This window comes from Stylophora pistillata, chromosome 5 (genome assembly GCF_964205215.1).
Source record: "Stylophora pistillata chromosome 5, jaStyPist1.2, whole genome shotgun sequence".
Classification (NCBI taxonomy): domain Eukaryota; kingdom Metazoa; phylum Cnidaria; class Anthozoa; order Scleractinia; family Pocilloporidae; genus Stylophora; species Stylophora pistillata.
Window position 1 is genome coordinate 3,708,730 of NC_142523.1, and position 26,304 is coordinate 3,735,033.

The following is a 26,304-nucleotide window of genomic DNA, read 5'->3' on the forward strand; positions in this document are numbered from 1 at the left end:
TTTGTACTTTTTGGGCCGTTCCATACAGAACGAAAATGTGAAATCACCAACCCATACTTCACCCTATTTGCAGCAAAACCTCGACATCACATTCACATGTTATGCAACGTTTTTTGGACACGACACCGTAGCGGACATCTAGGTTAATTCTTCCATGACATCAACCGCTACGGTTGGCGTCATGGGAGAATTTTTTTGAAATGTCAAAGCCTTATATTCTGTGGAACATTCTGGCAAATTCCATAAAAATCCAACAAATCCAACTAACTCGTTCAACTCCTCAACTTCCATGAGTGATCAAGACAGAATCTCTCCTTAAAATTTCAATACAATGTCAGCAGACAAGTGATGAGAATAAAAAAATATCAATAATTTGATTCAATACCAAATTCTCCAAACCGATGCAATAATATAGTTTGGTATCGTTTTTTCAAAATCACCGACACGAAACTTTGTACTAAAGGGGATTTCCCTGAGCCTTAGATCCTCAAATAGTAATCTAATTGGCCAATTCACCTAGTATTCATCAAGTATAAAGTGACATTAAACGACCGCCTGAGAATAGACTGCTATACACTTCTGTTGCGGTCATTGCTCCGACAACTTTATCCCATTCGTAAACATTACGAAAACCTCTAACCTTTCTCTCTAGTCGATTTATTTCAGTCGCACTCACAGAAGAGATGAACTTTCAAAGAGAGGGAAATGAGAGTAGCGGCGTTCAAACTCATGATACACTTTTGGAAACTGAACGAAGCAAGATCATCTTGAAATACAAGTGTCCCGTATGCCGTTACGTCATGGCAGTCAGGGTAGCACTGCACGCTGTGCATAATCGCTTACTTTGTTCAAAATGTGTGACACCGACTACAAGGTAAAGAACATTTCGCAAGATTAATTTTGTTACATTTTTTCAAGTTCAACGCGCTCGCGACCAGCAACGAGGAAGGCTTGTTTTGTTTGTTATCAATTACTTTAAAATTTGCAACTCCCTCAGCTCTCACAAGTTAGTTTTCTTTGATTTCATTTTTACAAGAGGTTTATACGAACAATTCTTTAACTCAAGAATATACATTCAAAGGTCACCGCACGTGTCACCGCTAAACTACCCGTTTGGTCGAGTAACCGATGTTTTACTGAATTTTTTATGAATACACCGGTCACGCGGCCGGTGGTTTTAATATAACATTTCAATCCAGTATAAATAGCATGTAAGGTCTTTTATTTGCATAAAGAATTTCATATTTACTGAGCGAGCTGCCACATTAACTACCTAAGCGATAAAATGAGCTTCCCATTCTTTAACGTCACAGAAGGGAAAAAAGAGTTCGAAACTGAGGAGTCGGAATAACACCACAATAGGCCGAGTAATTGTTTTATTTTCGCTATCAATTACTTTGTTCAAATTACGTGGCACGGGCTGAAAGGTATAGGATATTTTATAACATTGACTGATTTTGTTAAATCTTACAAGGTTGTTTGTTTTCACGGTTTTTGTTATGCGCGCCCGACGAGCAACAAGAAAGGCTTGTTTTGTCTTTCATTATTTCCTTAGAATTGAAATTAGTGAAATTATAGGAAGAGACAGCCGGAAATTTTATCGATTACGTTATATACAAGAGGCTTATTTTCGAATTATACTTAAATTCTACCTCAGCGATGGCTTATCAAGCACCATCTCCGACGATCGGTAAATAAACTATTGTTTAATTATTCTTATTTCATTCAGTCTGGGGTCTTCAATGATGTAAAGTTTGTTTTATGGTGTGCTGACTCAAAATTAGGATGAGTCCTGCCGACCATTTCGATTTGTTCCCTGAAATTTTTTTAGCTTTGGAAAAACATTTTAAAGATGATATTATAATTTCAAAAGAGACAACCTCTTGAATTTGCGGTTATAGATTTCCGTCTTATTGTTTTTCTGGTGATACCTGACAATGAGATAAATGCAATATAAACCCGACGTGGTCTCTGGCACTGGCACTGGCACTGGCGAAACCGTGCGGAAAATTTCATGCTTCGAGGAAAAAGCAATCGCGAAAAGTTTTACACACGGGTTTTTGGTGACAGAGGTTGGGTAAAAAAAGAGTAAATTCTTGATAACAATATATGCATGGCGAGTGAGAGTGGACTTAGCGAGTACTTTGGCAAACGCAGAAAAAAATTTCGTGTCTGGGAGAAGTTCGGTACCTCTGTTTAGTGATGCTTGGCATGCACAATTAGGTTATTATGCAACAAAGTTGTAAATACGTATGATGCACGATCCTCGCAGTAGATAGCGCTATTTATGCAATAGCGAAAATCAGACCTGAAAAAAATTCAGGTCTGATTTTCGCTATTGCATAAATAGCGCTATCTACTGCGAGGATCGTGCATCATACGTATCTAATACCGCAGTTCAAAATATATGAACTTCATATATTTATTCTATCTCATTTATCACTTTCACGGGTTTATTGCGACCTGCTCCCAGTTGGCTTGTTAGCTCAATTGGTAGAGCGCTGCACTAGTATCGCAGAGGTCAGTGGTTCGAGTCCCGTACAGGCCTGATTTTTTTCAGGTCTGATTTTCGCTATTGCATAAATAGCGCTATCTACTGCGAGGATCGTGCATCATACGTATCTAATACCGCAGTTCAAAATATATGAACTTCATATATTTATTCTATCTCAAAGTTGTAAATATTGCGATTACAAAGAGACTTAAACGTAATGACGCAGCACAAAATTGATATTTTCAGAAACCTAACTGAACTTTTTGGATTTCAAGGGGAGAAAGCAAAGCGTGATAACCAATATCAAACATTTGATACACATACCTGAAATATTCTGTTCATGTTTCCCTAAACTTCCAGTAGCTTCGAATCTAACATCCGTAGACTTATCGTTTGACAAATTTTCATTTTGATGGAATTTTCTTTCTTGTGAAAAAAAAAACAAAGGTTAAGTTTCTAAGCTTTTGTGTGACACGATATAAAAAATCGCGGCCGAGAGGGCTGTCACGTCGGTTAAAAAGTGCCCTAGTATTAGAATAAGTACGCATACAGATGTTTATAAAAACAATAGGTTAGTCAGACAGAAAGCACATGGCACAACTACACAGAATTGTTCTGAGTTTGCTACCCCTCCTGAAAGCGACCAATCAGAGTGCACTCGAGGTTTTTGCGTCATATCCGCTTCTACATCTGAAGTTAGACGTATAACGCTCTATCGCCATTTTCTCATATTTCACGAATTGATCGAGAGAGACGCATCGTTGAAAGAACCTAGGAATAATATCTGCTGAAGCGGTTTAAAGGTATCGGACATGAGTTCAACTAATTCTAAATCTACCAGCTCAGAAGGAAACGATGATTTAAATGCAGATCAGAAGGAATTTCTCGATATAAGGTAAAGAGATGTTGTAGTCGTAAGTTTAACATGTCAGTTAACTGCTAGCAGTATAGATTTCTCTGTTTATTCTAATCTGTCCTCACATATTACTCAATGTCTGAATTTTTTTTTTTGGTGGATTATCAGTTTTAGTTCGTTTATTAGAAGTATAGAGGAATCTTGATGTCTAAATGAAATTTCTACAAAGTTGTGCATTACGATATTAATTATGAATTACGCCAGGTCCGTTTCCGCCAGGTCCGGTTACGCCTACTCGCTTATAAGTCTCGCAAAAACCCAGATCAGCGTGAAATAGCGCGATGATCGAAAACATAAACTGAGCCACAGCAACTTGTTGTGGAAGAAGACAACTCGAACCTTGATGGGGAGAATGTAGCAGCAATTGGATTTAATCGAATATTTATCTGTCCATTTTCTTGATTCGCTGACCGAAAGCATATTTATTTAGAGATTTTTGGGGGCGTATAAGGGGCGTCTACCATATTCTAATTGTAGTCTGCCTGTGATTGGCTTTTAACATTAGGCGTTTGGTTAACCTAACCAATGGCTGGAACTTATGCTCCAGTGAAATAGAGGCATGTTGACTTTAACTACTGAAGCGCTTCAATATCCTCACCGTGACGGTATTTTTGTTAAATAGCTTGAGGAGTAAAATCTATTGTTTCATGTCTTCGCATTTGGGAATCTGCAATGACGTATTCTTCCATCCCAATATTTCGTTATCTCCACATTTAATGGAACGACCTGAAGATTTTATCGTCGCTGTAGAGGAAGACAGGATGACCAAAACAACACTTCTTACGAACAAAAAACAATTTGAACTTGCATGATATCGTTTGAAAAGGCGATACAGTATAAACGTGACGTTTATTGTTAATGGGACTTTTGTCATTTTATTGTGTAACATCCCTTTTGGCTTACATTGGATCTATGCAAATAGTATGTTCTGAGGTAAATATGCTGTTCCGGAGAATATCCCTTAAAGGAGCGAGGGAGCCTCAAAGCCAACATTGCGTTATACTGTGACTTAAGGAGACTCCACTTACATCAGGATGGATGAATGATCATGGTTCAGTAGTTTGCGGAGAAAGATTAAAAAATCCCGGCTTGAAAAGACAAAATAAGAGGGAAATTTAGTCAAGGACTTTTGTTATTTTGTCGCTTAACATTCCGTTTGCCGTATATTGTAATTATTTAAATGATACGTTTTGAAGTAAAAAGGCTGTTCCCCGGCAAGTTGATTATTGCTACTCGTTTCTTGTTCAGATTAACGTCATTTACTAGAGCACTTTGTGAACTTAATCGCTCTACTGATTTTGAATTATTTTGACAAGGAAGCGAAGAAGATCTTGAAACGAAGAATTTACTTAATGTAGATTGTTCAGTATCTAGTTGCCATTTTGTAGCTTGAAGTCGAGAAAAGTTTATGATCATTTTAAGCGATCAAGATCAAATGAAAACCGCAGCATTGTATTGAGGCCCCGTCCACACTAGCCTGTTTTCAAATGAAAACGGAGCTGTTTTGCTCCGGATACGGCTATCGTCCACACTACCGACGCCGAAAACGATCACCGAAAACGGAGTCATTCGAAAACGCTCTCCAGAGTGGAGCGATTTGAAAATCATACTTTTTGAAAACGCTGTTTTCTAGTATGGACGGAGAAAAAGATGCTATCTGAAAACGGTGACGTCATCAAAATAGACACTACCGGGCGCCAGACCACTCGACCGTGACTATCCCAAATGGAGGACAGACGCTACCATGTGGCTTTTCTCTTGATCGCAATGATTTCCAGTCTTTTGACGCTCTTGCAAGCGCATTTAACCCTGCTGAGGCGCCACTTAGATTTCACAAAAAGAGAACAAGATATTTTAATGTTTCTGACCTTGCCAGCTTCGGGAAAAACGAAGATAAAACTGACGACTCTCTCGAAGCCCACCAAAACCTCGAAGGTTATGGACAAGACCTGGACGAACTTCAGTATAGTGGGACAACTTCGTCGCTAGAAAAGTAGTGGAGGAAGAGTGGAGGGAGAATTTCCGCATGAGTAGGACCTCTCTTTACGCTCTTGCTGTCAAACTATCAAAGAATTATAAACCACAACAACACTCAACAACAAAGAATCAAGAATGGCGCCAATTTCGCGGGCCGATATATTGAAATGCGCATGCTTCGAGTTCATTTAAGCATGCACACTAAGGGTATAAAGCGTTTTCAAAATGGTTACGGCGTTGTAGTGTGGACGGGCGAAAACGATACGAAAACGATAAGTGTGGACGCAAATCTTTTGGAAACGGAGCAAAACAGCTCCGTTTTCGTTTGAAAATGGATTAGTGTGGACAGGGCCTGAGAAAATGTAGAAACATTATTTCCGCCGAATTGCCTACCAAGCAACTTCGAGTAGAATCAAATTCAATATTACTATTTTCTTAACAGTAAACAAAGCATCAAACATGGAGCGAAAGGATTGCTGGCCTACGGAAAATTATGATTATAACATTTCGGATGTCTATTAAAACAAATAATGCGATCTATCTTTTTCCCACAAACATCGACACTATCTCTGAGAAATGCTGCGAATTAAAGAAAGGATGAAAAATCTATAAGGAATACTTAATAAACGAAAGACGAAACCTTAAAAAAAAAAACCCTCAAGTCTTGTATCATGACAAATAAAGCATTTATGGACTTACTTGGAATATCTCCTATTGTCCTGCACACATTGTACAGATGATAAAATTGAGGGCTGAATGCGTTCCCAACCAGAAGAAAACTCAATAGACTTCTCGGGATCAGTGCTACCAGATTAGGAGATCGAAGCGTTTTGAAGGTTCGAAACTGTTGCACAAACCGACTGTCGTGACCCACGGAGGGCAAATTTGGCAGCGTTTCTCACTCATCCATTGCACTGAAGAAACTGTAGGCTTTGCAACTGAAAATCGTACATTCCTAGCAGTTCAGACCTGATCATTGTAGAGTTCACTGGTAGTTTGGTGTATCTTGTACACTTGCAGTAAATATGGCCTCATTTGAGCTTCTTAGTGCTGTGCATATTCGGTACATGGCGTCTGTAGATAAATAACTCTTCGATGCTTCTCTGATATTATCAAGGGTAGTTCTACTTTGCATATTCAAATACTTACTCAAGCAGTAAAACCAGCCGAGTCGAATCGATTCAATGGTGAATCATTTCAAGCTAGCTTTAGATGATGTATGAAATGACATGCACATACCGTTGTTGCCCAGCGGACCTTTACACAACGCTTCCATGTGTGGCATTGCGTACTTGATTTCTTCAATTCCCAGAAATGCTTTGTTGCGCGAAACGTTGTGTACACAGGATGTTCTCATGGTTACGGTTTAGGCGAACAGTCTTCATGCCCACCTATGTATAGTTTTGTCGCTCCACTGCGAATTTGATTTCCAAGGTCAAAAAAAATTATTAAAAAATATTTACTTAAATCTTTACGATCAAGTCAATACTATTTTGAATTCGACCGTTTTGATTTTACAACTGCGAGAGCCGGCGTTATTGGCGAAGGTTTGACGGCCGCGTATCGTTCATTGTCAAGTCTTATGATACAAACCAATCTAAGTACGTGTTATAATTGTTTTTATTATATAGATACTGATGAAATACCCGGATTTCTCCTTTTTACTAAAAAATCATATCTTCACCGCGCGCAGTGAAGGCACTATTTTTATCTTTCACGTGTGAGGATATTGGTGTGGCCATCGTTACCAACATAATTACCCAATTACAATAGAGCTTCTCGCTCAGGCGCGCGGTTGGTTGATTTGAAATTTCATCAGTATCTATATACTAAACAGAACATTACATGGCCGCTTGGGGATACGAATTTTATCTTCTCGTGCTGAAATTATCTCTCACTCGTTCGCCGCGCTCACTCGCGAGAGATACTTTCAGCACTCGAAGATAAAATCCGTATCCCCGCGCGGCCATGTAATATCCTCTATATCACAGAGCCTAGACTCTCATCATATATCAGTATGTTCTCTCTTCCTGCGTGATGAGGGGAGAGCCCAGGATAATCTCAGTTTTGTCGAAACCGAATCAGTAATGAGTTTCAAAATTTGTTACAGCTCACAAGAAACTAAAGAGGTAAACTCAGATCAGACGGGAAGCCTTAGTGCAAGGTAAAGCTAAACTCTTTATTCTGCCTTTTTGAGTCAGTATACTATTTCAAGTCGATTTCAGAGTAGCTTTTTAAGCCTTTAAAATGAATATTGAGACCAATAACGTTGAAAAGTTTATATGCAAGAACAGCATGGACCCGCTGATAGTCAGTCATAGTTATTTGTGGTGGACATGGCTTTCACCAAGGAATACAGGAATTGCGAAATGCACTTAATTTAAAATACAAATACAATACAAACGCAAGTAGCTTTTCTTTCAACAAAATAGGAGATTATCAGAGACTTCAGAAAAGATAAGCATGTCTGCACTAAACAGTATATCAGTATTTGCACGAACAAATTACTCAGCCTTGTAAAACTAATTTATGCGAAAGAAAGGCGGAAAGCTCAAAAGAGTACTTTTGAAAGTTTATACATTTACCGAGCTCATACTTTGGAATATTTGGCCGAAATAGACTGAGGTGACAATGAACATTTTTGCAGTAGTCGCGCGGCCACAGCAACACCATTCCTGCCGGTCAGCGATCCCAATCTCTTACTTATGTACGCATTTATCCACTAATAGGAAAATTTTGCAATCTTAAAGAAATCCTTAAGACCCAGCAAAGGCCAAAAATAAGGGAGTCCTATTACCGTTTATGTGTATAAACTGAAAGCCATGGAATAAGATTGTATCATATTAGTGACCAGAGTTCTATAAATTGTAGAATGATATCAGTATAGAGATACAGAATACAATACTGCTGAGTTACAAGGTCTTCTTTTACAATATTTATTTACTATATATTTACTTTCTTTAGTAGAAGTAATAATTCAAGAGGTTCTGTAAGTGATGCGGAAACCTCATATTCTGAGGTAAGTTCAGACAACACAAATGTCTAGTTCGATCCGCCTCCCGGTTAGCTCAATGGATAGAGCGCTGGACTGATGTGCGGGAGGTCGAGGGTTCGAGCCCTGGCCGGACCAACACTCAGGGTCTTAAAATAATCGAGAAGAATATGCTGCCTTTCTATAACATCAAGAAATGGTTTGGATATTCTAGTCTTCTCGGATAGGGACGAATAAATGGAGGTCCCGTCTCTTGCAGGGTTAGGGGTAGGAGACGTTAATTTCCCACGCACGAGATTACTGTGTGATGGATGTCCTCCCCTGGGGTGGGGTGGATGGGTTGTTGTCTTGCGTTTCATACATGAGCCTCTGGCTCGGGTAATTTGGGTAACCATGCCCCACGTAAAGACATTAAACTCTGATTACTATTAATGTTACTATTACGATAGACCGCTTTCATAAAGGGCTGCCGGATTAATACTCTTTTGTTTAAATTTAAGTTAGCCCTTCTGGCCTCGCTTGAGATAACGTATTCTTTTGAATTTTGTACTGGAGAACGAGGCCAGAAGGGCTAATTTAAATTTAAACAAAAGAATATTAATCTGGCAGCCATTTATGAAAGTGTTCTATTACTATTACTATTACTATCCATTATTTGTGGTAGTCTGGAAAGACAACCACAAATAATTCGACGACAACTATGAGTTTCGCAAATGAAGACACACTATGAAGCGAGGATATATTTTACGGACAAGCCTTGAATCTTTTTATTTAACCTAGTCGTGGTATCCAAGTACTTATCGAAAACTGAAATATGAAATTATAAGGAAGAAGCTAAGCTAAATGCGAATAGACAAACCAACATTCCAAACATTCCGATATATAGGCAAGATGCAAAGCTAGCTAAAAACTCAAACAAACTCACAAAGGAACTATATATAAGCTCAAGGAAAGGAACATTAGCACTTACATAACAGTCCGCTTGTAAGAACTGAACCAAAACGAACCTCAATATAAGGTAGGTATTCGGAAGCGAAACGGGAAATCCAAACAGATACTTTTACTCTAATACAGAAAACTGTAGTCTTACGGTAAACGACAACAACCATTAAACAAACCGCTAAACGATAAACTAAAAAAATTCAACTACTCTTCTCTAAAAATCGCACACGTCAACATTAAAAAGGGGTCCGCGTGATTTGCTTACGATATTGATTCGTAATCTCAAAGCTCGCGCACGCGAGTCTCGCGCGCAGAAGTTTGTTAACGTCTTCTTAACAGTAGGCAAAAGGCGTGGCAGCCGTTACACTGTGACACTGTGTCTGTGAAGATTTGTATTCAGTTTGCTGATCGAAGAAACCTGAGTAAAAGTTACAAGAATAAACGAGAGAAACTTTATGTGTATTCTTTATGCACCATTTCCACAAGAGCAGTTTCGAAAGAAGGAAGATCTATTTTTATTGTAGATTTGAAAACATTATAAAGAAATTTTTTTTCTCTCTAGTTTACAGATGTCAGTCAGGGCCATGCCACCAGCCAAATGCGTGCACGTAGCAACCCCACTGAGCCGTCTATGGAGAATTTGGCTTTCGAAGAAGGTTTAACTTCCACCAACGAGGAGCCCGAGTGGACTGTCGGTCGCAGGAGGAACGATTTAGAACAACCAAGAGCTTACCAGTTGGTAGATGGTGGACGACATACTACAGGAAGTGGGGAAGTGTCTACTTTCATCCATGGAAATGAAATGGCCGGCACTATGGCAGTTGGTGGACAGTCTGGTGAAGGATCTTGCACTGTCCAGGAGAAGGATTCCATCGCAGGTCCGACGGCGAGTTCATATGCGCGACAGTCACTTCGAATGGATAATGATGATGTTTCGGGCCATTCCATCTGTAATGGAGGAGATGGAAATGTTCTCCTTCAAGAGGATCAGGTTGAACAGGATGTCTGGATGGAGAGACCGGAACATCTGCCATTTCCCCAGCAGGAAGGTGGTATACAGGTCAATGGGTTAAGTGTACCTATTCAGGAGACGGAACTGTGCAGATCGAGTGAGTCAGGTACATGCCAAACACGCGATCAGGGTTGTGCCTCGAGTCATCCCTTACAGGAGACCGAACGGCCAGCTGCAAGACGGCTAAGGGAACCTTCCGGCTTGCTTGCATGTCAACAGCCTTGTCATGACGGCTTCGTTAATGTAGTGAGCTCGTTGGGTCAGATCGAACAGCCTATTGAGCATGCCTGTGAACGCCAGGAAATACGATTATGGAAAGTACAACTTGATAGGCAAGTATTACATCAGTTGGATCACTACCATTAAAGATAGTTAAGCTAAGAGGAGCGCTTGCTCTACTGGAGCCACATCCGTGATTTGCGCTTCAGTTGGATGCCCCAATTACGATCTTGGAGAAAAATTACTCGACACGAATTTAAATTCCCCTTAATATACATCCATTTTGAAATCGCGGAAGTAGGTTTTTATGTTGTTAACTGCCAATATTTTCTTGAAAAAAAAAAACAAAAACAAACGAGAAAGGTATAAAAACTGAAATCGGATGGTTTTTGTTGGTGTAGTGTTCACTGAAAATTGCCGGACTAACCGTACGGGAGTCATCGCAAGGATCAGCAAACGCTTCATTAATAAATACAAGAACGGTAGAAATTCTCTTTGATTCGCGCTAAAAACTTATTTTGACGCAAACGATTAGCTTAATCTGGCTAATCGTTTGCGTTTGCATTTGAGCAAAAAACTCACTAGGAATTTTTTGGCTTTATTAAAGATCACTGGATAGTCCGGTTAGTACAGTCAGCCGTTAAAATAAGGAAAGGCTGCCTTACTTATAAATTTATGGCATCAAAGTCACTGTCTTAAAAGGATGTTAGTCACGAGTTTTTATGTCACGTATAAAAAGGAAATAGGATCTGTTTCATTTACCCTACAGTCAGTGATGGTTTGTTTTCAGGTCTGCTTCACAAAAAGCCGCAAGGAACAAACAAAATCCTCGGGAAACTTATTTCATAGTGAAGTATACGGAGGTTGGACAACTTCGCCAGGTTGGTTATCTTTTTCTTTCTAATATGTCATTACAGTTTTCATAATTTATTTCGAGCATGAGGATGCAATACTTTTTATTGTAACATTTCTTGCCAGTTTTTGTTTATTACGTTTTATTCTTACTTGACTTTAATATTGTTAGGCCGGTGACAACGGCTTTGTACCAGCCGTTTTCAGTTCCGCCATTGACTCCGATAGCTTCGAATATAAGTTTGGGGTAAGGATGTATCCCAATGGAGTTGGTGACGGAAGAGGCAGGTATGTGGCCATTTTTGTTCACATCATGGAGGGTGAACACGATGACTTCTTATCCTGGCCTTACGCTGGAAGAATCACTTTGTCAGTTTTGGATAGAAGTGGACACAGGCACAACGACATCAGCCGCACTTTGCAAGCTAAACCAACCTCAGCTGCATTTCAAAGGCCTCGGGAAGCCATTTGCCCTATGGGATATGGCTTCCTTTACTTCGCTAGGATGGAGCTGTTTTTCAGTCCTCAATTTGTCAAAAACGATGAACTGTTTTTGAAAATTGAATTTTCTACCAAATGAAGAAACCAAAGCGAATGTTTTCATATCCATAGTGTTTCTAAGAATTTTAGAGAGGAAAGTTTGTGTAATTTATTGAGAAGACGTTTCTACCCAAATGGTCGTTAGTAATGAATTACCACCTTCTGGGCTTTCTCTGCATCTGAAATCATTTAAATGAGCGAGTCCTAGGAAGTTTTCAACCATGATACACCATTAATTGTAATTGTACATCCTATGCTGCATACCTACTTGTGCCTACTTTATAGATGTGTTCCGTGGGTCTCATAAAGGAGAGTGGCAAAGGGTTAAGACGTGTCATTTGATCAACCGAAAATTAATACGCGAAGCGTGAATTCTACAGAAAGGAATGGTGATTAAGGTCAGTTTTAAACTCGTTACGTCTGAAATACTGCTGTAAGTACAGGTGACACATGAAGTTTTCCTATTTTCGTGCCTGAAACGGGATCAGGACCCCTTCTTTGCCACCCTCATACAGCTTCTAGTTAGGAACGTAGTGGTAAGCAGGATATGGCTTAAAACAACTAATTTACTTGCCTCATGAAAAAATTCGCTAGAATACACTGTAAAGACATTTACATAGCGACTTGAGTACAATATGACAACAGCACGTTATTCGCGAAATGTGTAGGATCTCTATTACATCCGCTTGAAGCTTCAGCTTTTTAAAGCTTAAAAGCAAGTTTTTTGGAAGACATAAGGACTTAATTTAGTGGCTGCATTCCCTTCTTAGAGCCGTTTGCTAAATGCTGGTTCGTTTTACAAGAATCATGTGAAGAAAATTCAAGAACATAAGAAAGAAAAGTAGATGCAGGCTTCCTGCAGAATATGCACCTAATTTTGCTTGAAACAGGTCTCGCTGTGAATGTTTTTAAATTTCTAAAACAAATGATAACGAAATTGTTATCTTATTTTGCTATGCTTACAACATTGGGAGCAAGATTATTCTCAGCAGCTGCTCCGAAACTCTGGAATGGCCTACCTATGGAGCTTCGTCAAGTAACATCACTTAACAGTTTTAAATCTCGAATTAAAACCTATCTTTTTAAGAAGTATTTTTATAGTCTGTAACTTAGTTCATTTTATTCTCACAGTAATGTATTTTTGCTTTCTCTTAAACATATGATTGTAAAGCGCTATTGATCAGCACATGTAACTACGCGCTATATAAATTGGTAAATTATTATTATCATTATTATTATTATTATTGTTAAGGGGTTTTTTTAAAGAAAACAATGGCGAAATTAATAGACTGCCCTTGGGACTACGACTTTGTTTTAGAATTGTACAGGGCTGTGTGGAAATCTTTCCGATCTTCCTTCAATGTATTTATCACGGGTTACGTAACGCTCTCTTAGGGGTGTTGCATAGAATGTTGTCACAATTGCTTCATTAGCGGTAGGCTATACATTCTAGCTGTTGTCATTTATATTCATTTATATTCATTTATATTCTTACGACCGTCCCTACGCCCTCAAAATTAAATACCCAGTAACTAGGGCTGTCAGGTTCTCTTAGAAGTAGTTTTTGCATATACGAACGTAGTTGAGATTGTTTTGTTGGGTAGTTTTTCTTGCTTTTTTTTTTTTACATTTCCGAAATTTCATTCCGTTGATGTACTATTCAAACCAATTTTGTTGATAAAGGCATAATAAAGAGGATCGCATAATGTAACCGTCGTTGATACTATCTCGAAATTCATTCAGGTTGGCCAACGTACGACCTTGTGGCCCGAAGAGTAAAAACATGTGTGTCTTGTCCGAGCCAAGACTGGAAACGAAAACTTAAACTAAAAGCCGCAGTAATCTAATGCGCCAGCATTAACACATAAGGGTCGTGTTGACACACCCTAATTATGGTTATTTATTGAATGATAAATGTTAAATATTCGTTTGAGCGGGGAAGCGAATTAGAATATAAGACTTATACTTGAACATGCCGTTAGAAAGAGGATACGGCCCTTGGATTTTGAACATCATCCTCCTTTTAATTTTTGCTCAACCAAAGCAGAGCCTTATCTTTTGCTGCAAAAATGGGCCTCAATCCTTCCTCAAAAAAGCTTTTGAAAGGCTGTTTTTTCTGAACTAAAATTCGCGTGTTAATATCAGCAATCGATTGAATGGATTCATGTGAGTCCCAGGGTGTTTTTCGTGAGATAGCTCCGAAAGCTTCCGAAAAGTCACGGGCTCAGCAGACTTACTTACATTCCTTTACCTACGGACTTACAATGACGATGACATAATGTATTACTGGCTCAGCCAGTAACCATATCAACGGACATCGCCGAAGCTTGCTTCGGAAAACTACCGACACTTATACATACCGACACTTAAGATAATTTCCGGAGCAAGAGGAATTTCACGGACTTATTTACCTACTTACACAACTATAAAATAGCAGGTGTAGTCTCTAATACACTTTAGGCGCCAACAATGTTCTTCTTGTGCCATGAAAAGTACGAGAATCTTCTCCGTGACATTGTTCGATTCACTTCCCTCTTTGAAATTGTTTACTACGATTTACAATAGGAAGTGTGCTTTCAATGGACTTTGGAGTTGGACTTTGAACTCTCAGCTTTCAATGGACTTTGGAGTCGGACTTTGCTCTCTCATTTTTCCTAATGTGTTGCTGACCAATCAGGATCAATCAGGATCAATCAGGATCAAAGGAGTGAGTTTCGTGGGAATATTGGCGTGTGGTGTCTTGTTACAAACCTTTCGAAAGAATATTTACTGGCAGTCAGCTTAAATAATTTGATTGTTTGTTCGAGTTTGTCTGTTTATCCATGCTCCAAGAGACGTTCCAAACGATTAGGTGACCTTGCAGAGTGAGGTAAATATCGAAATCCAACGGTCTGCTGGGCCTTAATGTCTCTCTTTTATCGGAAAGTAATTCCCTCTTTCTAAGAATCCATTTTAGTCTGTAACAGTTTTCTATATCAAGTGGCTCCCTTGATTGGATATTACATCCATTAACCAAAAAAAAGGTCGTAAGCGCTTCTTAGCAGACGAAATTTAAATGTTACAATAAAGTGTAAACATTTGGCGTTAGCTCTTTGTAATTGCAACCGGTAGCAGATTTGTGCTTAGTCCGTAATTACGCACGTCTTAACTTTAATGTACTGTATTTCATTGCGCAGTTTTTCGGAAGAGCCTTTCGTAAATATGAAATTTGATGTTCGATGGATGTCCTATGTTTGTGTGTATAACTTCCGTCACGCTGTCACGCCTCCGCCATACCTTCAAACACACCTCTAATCGCAAAAAAATAATTGATAATGATGGATTGATCTATTCGTCACAATGATCGAGTAATGTATGGGTGAGGTAGTCCCCGCGAACTATAAAATACTGATTCTCATTTGTAGACGCTACTGCCGTGAGAAAAATGTATGATATCAGTGGTTAGTGCGAGAAGGCTCGGATTGAACTCCAGCGCACCTATGTTTAGAAAGATTCGGTAAGCGAAGAATGAATTGAAATACATCTATGTTTTAAGTACATTATGCAACCATCGTTGAAAGAGGGAATTGTTATTATCAGATCATCGCTATTAAGGCATAAAGCAATTCGACCTACTGATCCAGTTCCCAGTTCTCCTAAAGGCTTCATAATAGCTAAATCAATTTATCGGATAACGGCAATTTCATGGAGTTGGAATACTTTATTTATTTTGTTCTGAGTGGTTAAGGCAACAGCGGGTTACAGCGATATTCGACAGAAGAGGCTAGTACTCATGTCGACCAGCATTGGAATAGAAACACTAGAATCGGATCCAGAAACAACAACGTGCTACAGATGACTGTCGACGAGTTTGCGCATTCCATCTGGCGGGCTTTTATGCATCACAATGATGTTCAAAACTGAGGCGTCCCTTTCGTGAAAACATTTAACGTACGCACAGTGGCACAAGTTTTAGAATTTTCCATTAATCTATTGCAGTACTGAATCCTTCTATCGTACATGAAAAGTTTCATTGAAAATGATTTCATTCTTCAATTTCAGAGACCAGGCGTAGAATATAAACTCGTGAGTCAGAACTGTAGCATATGATATTATTCGGTCAACTGAAAATGTGATCGTACCATAGGCTGAAAATTGATGAGAATCAATCAAGGACAGAAAACAGTTAAAAACAACGTGTGCGTGGGCCAGTAACGCCCATGGTATCAGAAAGTGAAATATTTCCGGTTTTACGGAATTTGCGATAGCGGGCGTGTAGATAGAAGACCCGCCATGTAGACATCGCATTAGTTAACACCACTCTCCCGAAGGTGTGGACAAGTCACGCCGCAAAAGTCATTCGAATGGACACTTGAATCAAATTTTGTCTACAGATTTTGTGAAAGAGGGCTCCTGGATGAGGTAAGTTGGAATCGAAGGAGAGCTCGATTATTCTTAGTTTGTTTTCATTACAAAAGTTTTGTCCTAATTTGGATTACGCTGTTAAAAACTTTCGCCTTTGTCGAAGGTTTGTTTCTTCTCGTCATTCATATTATGCGCGTGACTTCAAATTAGCCTAGGTTCAGATGCATTGTAGAAAATTGACCCTTACCTACAAATTGATCATAAATCCCATTTTGCATTTGTAATGTACTATGCTTTTTGATATCTGACCCGCAAAGATAGCGGTTTTCACCGGGCTGACGAAGCTATGTTTCTGATCGTTAGCAACTTGAAGTGCATCCACGGCTGCAGTTTTGCTTGCGAATTTTTCACATTTATTGACAGTGGAATCGCTTATTGTTACAACATCATTTCATCAAATAATTTGTCTACGGTAAATCAAAGGCGAAATCTCTGGGCTTTTACAGAGGCGGTGGGGTAGAAAAGACTTAAACGGAAACTCAAGCATGATATTTCTATATCAATTCTTTTCCTTCTCTTATTGGCTCTAGACGCAACAAATTGACGTAACTAAAATTTTAAGTAAAGCGAAATATTTTTGCAATATGACAATTCCTTTATTAACCAAACTTGTTCAGTCAAGATGGCTGGATATTAGCCTTGTTCTTTTATCGCATTCTTATGGCTTCAACTTCGCCCCGGCCATAAAAATGCAAAAAAGAAAAACTGGACCAATATCCAGCCATCTTAACCTCACGCTTGGGTAATAACGTATATTTATTGAGCCAGGTAATTTTACTTTTTCACCAGTAAAACCGAGTGAAATTCAAGCTCGTTCCTTTTATCGTGAAACTAATTTTATACACTCACAAGATTGTTTTGTTGCATTCTTAGATCTGCAGCACAGGTAGCCACTAGAAGCAAAGGAAATCCTAAAGAAACGTGTATTATCTTAGAATTTACAGAAGTTCGTCAGTTATGCCAGGTTGATTGCAATGGAGAGGTACCATCCATTGTCAGTCCTGCCTTTTACTCCGACGAGTATGAGCACAAATTTGGCATACGAATGTACCCCTGTGGATTGGGTGAAGGAAGAAATCGACTCATGGCCGTTTTTATACAAATGATGAGTGGAAAATATGATAATATTCACGCAAGATGGCCTTTCACTCCACGAATCACCATTTCTATCTTGGATCTAAGTGGCAACGAACGCCAAATCAGCCAAATCATTCAAGCCAAGCCAAACATGGTGGCGTTTCAAAAGCCAACAGAAGAGATCAGTCGTACAGGATGTGGTTTAGTAAAGTTTGCTCCAATCGAGGAAGTATTTGGTGCTCCTTACGTTACGGATGATAAACTGTTTCTTAAAGTTAAGTTTTCATTCTGAATGTTAGTTACTGAAAACTGTTCAATTCACCATTTCTTTTGCATACACATTTGATAAGATAATCGAGGGTGAAAATTTTAGGTCAATATGAACTTTTTGCTTTGTAGAAAGGAATATTTTCCAGACTTCAGTATTATTTAGTTCCGCATTTTTCAATAAGCAAGGTATGATTCAAACCTATGATTAACTTTTGTGAACAAGCCCCGTTCAGGAGATTGGGAGGAAACGGGTAAGCCTGTTCGCAACCCTTCCTTGAATGTTAAAAAATGTAAAAATTGTAATTATTTATTATCCAACTACAAGGGCGTAGCCAGGGGGGTCCTGGGGTGCCCGCGACCCCCCCTTGGTAGGCGTTCTTTTGAGCAAACAACCTACAATATTCAGGTGGTGAAAACGCCATGACAATATTTTGGCCTGTCCACTATACTCTCACTGCTCATCCCAAAACTGTAACATTAAGTAAAACATGCATGGCAGGGAGGTCGACATGACAATCTGGCGAGTAGCCTCTGTGACCCCCCCCCCTCCCCCCTTTGAAAAATCCTGGCTACGCCCCTGAACTGTGCTTTATTGAGTACAAATAATGCGCGAGACGAGTACAAATATCACGCGATATTTGTACTCCAGAAATATCCGCGAAATTCGCCCGCACTGAAATAACAATTTGGATAATAAATCTCTTATTCACGTTTTGTTGTGTAGTACCGCACAACTCGTAAAAATACCTAGCGATACTACACAACAAAACGTCTAATAGAGCATATAGCATTCAAATATAACGGTCATTCGTTGATGTTGCCTGATGAGTGTGGTCAACCTTAGACCATACGAAAGAGGACTGTCGCAGCAATAAAACGATGAATCACTCCAGAGGTCCTGAACTGGTTTGATTTGATATATATATATATATATATATATATATATATATATGGCTTAGACGATATATATGGCTTAGACGATACCACAAAGGTTGGATCGTTTGGGGTGACCATATTGGTTCTCCTCCATCCTAGCATTAGCACTGCACTGATGAGGCCCAGAAGGCCGAAACAGTACTGTCTGCAGTTAGATATAGCTCTTTGGCATACAAAGCTTTGCTTTCATGTCCAAATTGAGCACTCTAACTAGGATGAGTCATTGCTCTGCAATTGCGCATGCTCGCTAGTGTACTCTAGTTTGAGCACTCTGGCATGGCTTAGACGATACCACAAAGGTTGGATCGTTTGGGGTGACCATATTGGTTCTCCTCCATCCTAGCATTAGCACTGCACTGATGAGGCCCAGAAGGCCGAAACAGTACTGTCTGCAGTTAGTTATATATATATATATATATCTATTTCTGATAGGAGACGATTTGTAGTTCACGTACATTAAAGTGTATTGAGTTGTAAAATAATAAAAGGGGCCTTAAGCAGTCAGGAAGGCAACGTCAAGGAAGACGTCTATCAAATACGAATTTCTACTTTTAATTAGAATTTCGAAAATGGCTGCATGTGTTTACCATCTTATACGGCGCCACAACTCAACCTCAACATAACTTATAAAAGTAGCATTGAGTTCCAAATTGAAATTAAAGTAATTTGCCGTCGCGGTTTCGGTTCGCAGACGACGCAAATTTTGTTGATTTCACGTTGTTGTTTTGCAAAGGACTGCTAAGAAATGTACTAAGTTTTAAAAACGCACGTGCTGAGCTATCGTTCTGCCAATTATATCTTTTGTTTTTCCACGCCCTCGTTGCCGTTGCAGTCGTGGTTTGCTTAAGGTCCCTAATGCGATCGAATGAAGTGAAACGAAGACATACGTGTAGACCCAATAGTCGTAAAGTAGATCGATAACTTTAATGGAATTAAGTAAAAGTTTTAAACCATCCGCTCAAGTATTTGGGCAACAATACTTATTAACGTAATTTTGTAAGACATGGTATTTTTTCAAAACTAAGCTTTTGCGAGAGGCATCATCAAGAAACTTCAAGGGAGCTCTTGAAATATCTAACAAAATATCAGTGCTTATAGTTCGTAAATTTTTTCTAATTTGCTTACAGCTACTTTTATGTTAACTTAATCGGTGTCACCAACATTGTTGAACAAGTGGCTTTACTCTAACAACTGGATTTATTGGAGGCGAGATATTTGTAACATCTTTTTTTAGGTATGAAGTCGATACGATATACCCCCTAATCAGGTAAAAGAGATTCCCTTTATGTTTTGTATGAACTCTGGGAAAGTAATTAAAATTTCAGTGTGTTTAAAATAAACAAATTGCAGCCGTCTTTGACATCGCAAGGCAGATCTAGATTAATATGTGTCAATTATTAACATTTCATCATAAACCTGGTCTAGAAGGAGAATCCCCTCATTGTCAGTGAGATGTTTTTCTATCCTAATGGTTCGTTAATGATACATGGCACCTTATATACATATCAGGTGTCAAAATCTGTTTCGATGATAAATTCTTCAACTATTACGAATCCAAAAACGAAAACGCAGACACTAAACGTACTGTTTTTTGTCCGACCTCTTCAACTGCTGCACAACAACTTGCGAATCATCAGGACGCTGTTCGAAGAATCAATGGCAATTGATCCAGCTCGAAGGACCAAAAATTTGAATCTTCTCTTTACCACAAGAAAATATGATCGATCGCGTAGTTTACCGTGTCAAAACTACAAACTATTATGCCGACAAAAGAAATAATGAGATGATGAAACTATAGTGACGATTTCCCTTCATTCTAGATCTTTACTCATTCAATTCAAGTGGAAGAAATAAAGAAAAATGTGTCAGAAATGGTTTGTGCGACAGACCACTCGCTTGTTGGTTGATCAGTCGGGAAAAATCAGCAATTGACAAAGCCACACGCTGCGGCAGCTGTGTTTAGAATAGAAGTGATTTGACTGCAAACTTAGGGGAAGAAAAATGTGATGTCGCGCAGTACGGTTGAAGATGGAAAGTCTTTCTACTCTTAATACTTAACTTTGAAAGATGTGATTTGCGTCATTTGTATTAGTTTTTCATTTTTAGATCATAATTTGCATGACCCGTGATAATATTAGTTCACAAACACTCCTGAAACCTAATCTTTGTTTTTCTAGAAACAGTTGACTGATAACAACACGCGTTACAAAGAAAGTCGCCAAAACAACGTTAGAAGGACGGTTGGCGACAAAGCGGCTACGGAGAAAAGGTAAGAAGACTTCACACGTTATATTCTTGTTTGGGCCGCAGATGGTTTTTCTCATTTCACCTCTTTGGTTAATCACATGTCAAATTATGTCGAATTGAGTTGTTTGGGCCTTAGAAGGTTTTTTTCATTTCACCTCTTTGGTTAATCACATGTCAAATTATGTCAAATTGAGTTGTTTGGGCCTCAAAAGGTTTTTTTTCATTTCACCACTTTGGTTAATCACATGTCAAATTATGTCAAATTGAGTTGTTTGGGCCTCAGAAGGTTTTTTTTCTCAGTTCACCCCTTTGGTTAATCACATGTCAAATTATGTCAAATTGAGTTGTTTGGGCGTCAGAAGGTTTTTTTTCTCAGTTCACCCCTTTGGTTAATCACATGTCAAATTATGTCAAATTGAGTTGTTTGGGCCTCAGAAGGTTTTTTTTCTCAGTTCACCCCTTTGGTTAATCACATGTCAAATTATGTCAAATTGAGTTGTTTGGGCCTCAGAAGGGGTAGGTTGGAAAATATGGAATGCCGGAATTCGGAACCGGAACCGGAACCGGAACAGGAATACTTGGAAAACCAGGAGTACCCGGAATACCCGGAATTCCTGGTATGACCAAGAAATAATAGATTTTAAAAAATAAAAGTAAATTAATAAATAAGAATATCGATGATCAAAAAATAATGGTAAATTCACTGCTTAATTAAATAATTTAATACGAAATTTTTCTCTGAGGGTTCCAAAAAAAATAAAAGAAAAACACTTACCGGTACTGTTCTAATTAAAAAAGTCCACGTCAGGCCAGTAGCCCATACAGCCTGAGCGACGAAATATTTCTGCTTTCCCTCCCCCCTGGATGGGATACTAGTCCATCACATGGTTACTCCCCGTTTTAAATTCGCCTCCACCCATTTACGCACCCGGTAGGTTGTCTAGGGTGCCATGACCATTAAGCCGCCACGCTTTTCGTAAAAAGCTACGAACTATTACAAATTAATGCTCTACCTTAAATAGTTATTAGCCACACATTGCAGCTACCGTTAAGACCAGCCATCTGCAGTTAAAATTTAGAGATCCTCAGGTACTCGACACCTTTTCGCGTTTATTATATTACCTTGAATATAAACCTTGTACTGATGGATTCTTCTAAACAAGGACTAGCATCCCATATAGGGGGAAGGAATAGAAGAAATATTTCGTCGCTTAGGCTGTATGGGCTACTGGCCTGACGCAGACTTTTTTTAATTCTAATACGTGCATCTCCATGAACAGTGACGGTAAGTGTTTTTTTTTTTTTTTTCGGGACCCGCAGAGATAAAGTTCGTATTAAATTATTTAATTAAGTTGTGAATTTACCACTAATTTTTCATCATCAATATTCTTATTTATTTATTTATTTATTTATTTTTATTTATTAAAAATTTATTGCTTTTCGGTCATTCCAGGAATTCCGGCGCTCTAACCAATTGAGCTAACCGGGCCGCGGTTATATATGCTAAATTCAAACATATGCGAATTTTTTATCACGAAAAAACTAGTGATTTAAGAACTAAAACGGTTTGGTCTTAGACATAGATCGCAATTGGGCATAGTTTTCATCGGTCCTCGACCCACCTCCGAACACTTTTTGTGTTGGCCACTGATTAGAACCGATCTTATTCGATCTGCATGAGCTAGGATGAGTGTTATTCTCTGAGACCGTACCCTTGGTTATACAAATTTTAAAACAACTTTGATACGAACGTTAGTACTCGAAAAATTTACTCAGTTAGAATGTGGTCAGACTTATACTGGATTTGAATACATTGAACAAGTCCATAATGATGAAATAAAGGACTAAGCAAATCCAAGCTTGCTGGTTTAATTGAGCATTTCATATGGCAGTTTCCACCTCATTCAAAGTTTCGACAGCGTGTGTTATTATGATGTTAAAACGATTTTATGCTAATCTGTTGCTTAATACGACTATAGATATCAATGCAATAATTCAATAAAATTAAGAACTTATATTACTTTTGGTATGATGAATATATGAAGTTCATATATTTTGAACTGCGGTTATAGATACGTATAATACACGATCCTCGCAGTAGAGAGCGCTATTTATGCAATAGCGAAAATCAGACCTGAAAAAAACCCGGCCTGTACGGGATTCGAACCACTGACCTCTGCGATACTAGTGCAACGCTCTACCAATTGGGCTAAGAAGCCAACTGGGAACAGGCCGTTAAGTTGATTCGTAATAAACCCGTGATGATAAATCAGATATGATGAATATATGAAGCCTGCTCCCAGTTGGCTTCTTAGCTCAATTGGTAGAGCGTTGCAGTAGTATCGCAGAGGTCAGTGGTTCGAATCCCGTACAGACCGGATTTTTTTCAGGTCTGATTTTCGCTATTGCATAAATAGCGCTCTCTACTGCGAGGATCGTGCATCATACTTATATTACTTTTATATGCTGCAGTTGACCTGTTGAGAATATCCACAGACTGAATGATGTAAAATTGATCAAGAAAAATTAAAAATTGGTGAATCTTGATTCAAAACTCATATGTTCCCTTTTGGATCACTGATAGTTGTGACAAGTGGTCTGTTATTCAATAAATTTAACTTTGGGTTGATTCAGTTATATTCAAAATGTTCTAGTTATAATCCATTCCTCAAGGAGAGTTTGGCTGACCTTGATGAAAACTTTCTTACTGGAAACAAATTAATATGTTTATACAGGATGTGGTTGTACTTAAAATGGAACTAAATACACTTAAAGACCTCTATGTAAACCACTATTGTGATGGAGCTTCCTAATAAAAGATGGTTTTTATTACTATTGGAAAGGTCTAAAATATAGAAATAACCAAATAAGCATACTTATGCTTCTTTCTTCTAATTACAGTGTATCTTGGGGTTCAAGAAAAAGCGTTGCCAACTCGGTGAATTGTGAAGCAACACTAGTTTTGAAAAGAGATGTTACTTATTTTGGTGATTGTTGGAACTACTATGAACTTTAATTGATAATTAAGCAATTAAATATACACATAACTTTAAAGGCCATGTTGCTTCTGAATTTTCACATGTTCAGTCAGCAAATAATTATCTCTTTTATAAATCAAAAATCGCCTTAGATGGCACAAAGTTAAAAAATGACAAGAAAGTTTGTTGAAACGGTGATTACACATCTCCTTTTAAAACTCGCCTGTTCAATTTGGTGCACATTTAAGTAAAATTATATTTCTTCTTTGAGGTTGATCATTAAGCCATTTTATGTTGACACGTTCATTATTTATTTTGGTAGAAGGTCACGTTAAAAGTTATGACTTCAGTCATGATGACGTCCGTTCTAGGAAATCTCGATCTCTCCTTTGGTTTCTATTTGGAGCAGTTACGGTATTAGGGAAATTCATGCTCTCCTAGTTATTAACTCCACAGGCCCGAGTTATGCATCAAAGCCAATCGGGTTGACGCGTGTGAAACTTGTGACAGCAAAACTTTCAAAAGTTGTTCCATTATGAGGTATGTACGTGGAAGAGTGAGCATGGTTTGCCGAAACAAAATTTTTAAGCTCTTATTTTATTTTCATTTCAAGATAATGGTCCTAATTAATTTCGTTGATGCTGTCAGAAACTCGCGCCTTTGTCGTGAAGGTTTTTCTCGCCATCTCTGTTCTCTTTTGCGTGTGGCTTCAAATTAATCTAGGTTCCGATGTATCGTCGAAAATTGACTTTAATTTTCTTAAAATTGTTAATCAGTAGCAGCTTGTATTTGGAACGTGCAAAGCTTTTTGAAATGTAGCCCGCGTAGCAGGCGGTTTTCACCGGGCTGATGGAGCCATTTTTTTTTGGTTGATAGCATTGAACTAACGGAAATTACGGAACGCCGAAACGGAATCGGATAAATCCCTCCATGAGCGGGCGGATAACTTGATGAAATCCGCCCACTTAATTTGGGTTAAAAGTCTCTATTGGCTTTCAGGAAACATAATATTCACATGATTTGTGCTAACATTCCCTGTTTGATGTTTAGCGAAGGAGTTCTCCTATTCTAACGTTTACGCCCCACAAACGATGGAATAAATTGATCTAATCAATAATTCTGCTTCTTTGCGCTCTCAGAAATGCATAAACAAATTCGTCTAGCTATCAGCATAACAAATGATTCACCTCGAAATGATGTCACCATGATAAAATTAATAATCCCTCAGTCCTGAGATCAAGCAAAGCTTAGGCTCGAAAGTTAAAATTCGCAGCTCAAAAAAGGACCAGAAGGAACAATGCAGAATGCTTCCATGTAAGATGGATGTACATACCTCAAATGTGTCCACTAGACCTTTCAAAGAAGATAGATCCACTGCAGAGAGAAGACTGAATCCTACACAAGACGTGAAAGCGAAAAACGCTCGTCCAATTTAGCTTAACCAAACTAAATACCCTTGTTATCATCTGCTTTAGAGGACGTTGATGCCAGATGCTAGTGGAGTAAAATCTAGGGACTACTTTACCGTCAAGAGGAACAATTCACACTTCTCTATCCAGAATGTTCTTCGACAGTCGATTTCAAGGTCGATTTCAATACCAAGAGCGATATTAACTTCTATACTAAGATTCTCGAGCCGTAACTAAGCTTGGTTCGAACACAGACGCTCAGTTTTTTTTCCATAATGCAGACCATGGTGTCGACAAGAGTGATAGAGAACTGAGTTACAAACCTCAAATTGAATATCGAATGATCTATCGCTTCCGCGTCAAATCACTGAAACACTATTGTGCATGCGCAGATTGCGTGACGTGCAAAACACAAGCCAGATGTAATTATAACTCAAATGATAACATGAGAACTTAGCGGGAACGTAATAACTCTATGCAGATTCTCTTCCGCGTGCAAGAACTGCCATGATTGTCGAATGCTTGACGGCTGCGAGTCATTTGATTGTCAATCGAAGCACATTTTACATTTGTTTATTGCCTCCACAAGTTATGTAGACTTAATGGTGAATCAGTGAAATAGGTGAAATGTCTTGGCATGATTAGCGAATGTTTTATGGCTGCGAGTCATTTCATTGTCAAATCTTTTAATATCAATCAAGCGCATTTTACAATTGTCTATCGCAGAGAGGAGGCACACATCTTTCATCAGTATCATCAATCTTCCTGCGTGGACGAGAAGAATGATTTTATAGGCGAGCCCAGGAATATATTTTGTCAAAGCGAAATCAGTAATGAGTTTCCTAATTTCTTACATCTCGCGAGGAACTGAAGAGCTAACCTCAAATCAGACGGGACGTCTTCCAACGAGTTAAAAAAAAGTCCTATGATCTCCCCTTTTGAGTCATTATGTTATTTCAAGTCGAGTTTGAAATAGCTTTACAGCCTTTGCAGGATTATTGAGAATATTTCAGAATAAAAATCAGCGATATTAAAACAT

At 38.6% G+C, this 26,304-nt stretch overlaps 2 protein-coding genes and 1 long non-coding RNA gene across 3 annotated transcripts in view; 2 read left to right on the top strand and 1 right to left on the bottom strand.

Annotated features, from left to right (window-relative positions):
* The window catches only part of LOC111340789 (TNF receptor-associated factor 5), a 65,085-nt gene extending 47,055 nt beyond the window's left edge, over positions 1-18,030 (top strand). The window contains exon 3 of the mRNA XM_088760998.1: positions 17,222-18,030. Within this exon, the coding sequence (XP_088617124.1) occupies positions 17,222-17,717 (496 nt within the window). The 3' untranslated portion in view covers positions 17,718-18,030. The remainder of the gene's footprint in view (positions 1-17,221) is intronic.
* On the top strand, positions 466-13,660 carry LOC111340788 (uncharacterized). Its single transcript, XM_088761000.1, has 6 exons — positions 466-874; positions 7,498-7,551; positions 8,352-8,406; positions 9,884-10,665; positions 11,343-11,433; positions 11,577-13,660. Exons 1-6 carry the CDS (start codon positions 684-686, stop codon positions 11,982-11,984), a joined length of 1,581 nt encoding a protein of 526 aa, XP_088617126.1. The 5' UTR covers positions 466-683; the 3' UTR covers positions 11,985-13,660.
* On the bottom strand, positions 7,546-25,947 carry LOC148729871 (uncharacterized). Its single transcript, XR_016001610.1, has 2 exons — positions 25,190-25,947; positions 7,546-10,620 (listed from the first exon to the last, which is right to left on the bottom strand). It is a non-coding gene; the product is annotated as an uncharacterized LOC148729871 (long non-coding RNA).
* Between the last annotated feature and the right edge of the window lie 357 nt (positions 25,948-26,304).

What these genes read in the sequence shown, in the direction of transcription:
- LOC111340788 (XM_088761000.1), top strand. Translation starts at nt 684, where the DNA reads ATGAACTTTCAAAGAGAGGGAAATGAGAGTAGCGGCGTTCAAACTCAT. An exon ending in TGGAAAGTACAACTTGATAG is followed by an intron (nt 10,666 to 11,342) that starts GCAAGTATTACA and finishes GTTTGTTTTCAG; the next exon opens with GTCTGCTTCACAAAAAGCCG. An exon ending in AGGTTGGACAACTTCGCCAG is followed by an intron (nt 11,434 to 11,576) that starts GTTGGTTATCTT and finishes TAATATTGTTAG; the next exon opens with GCCGGTGACAACGGCTTTGT.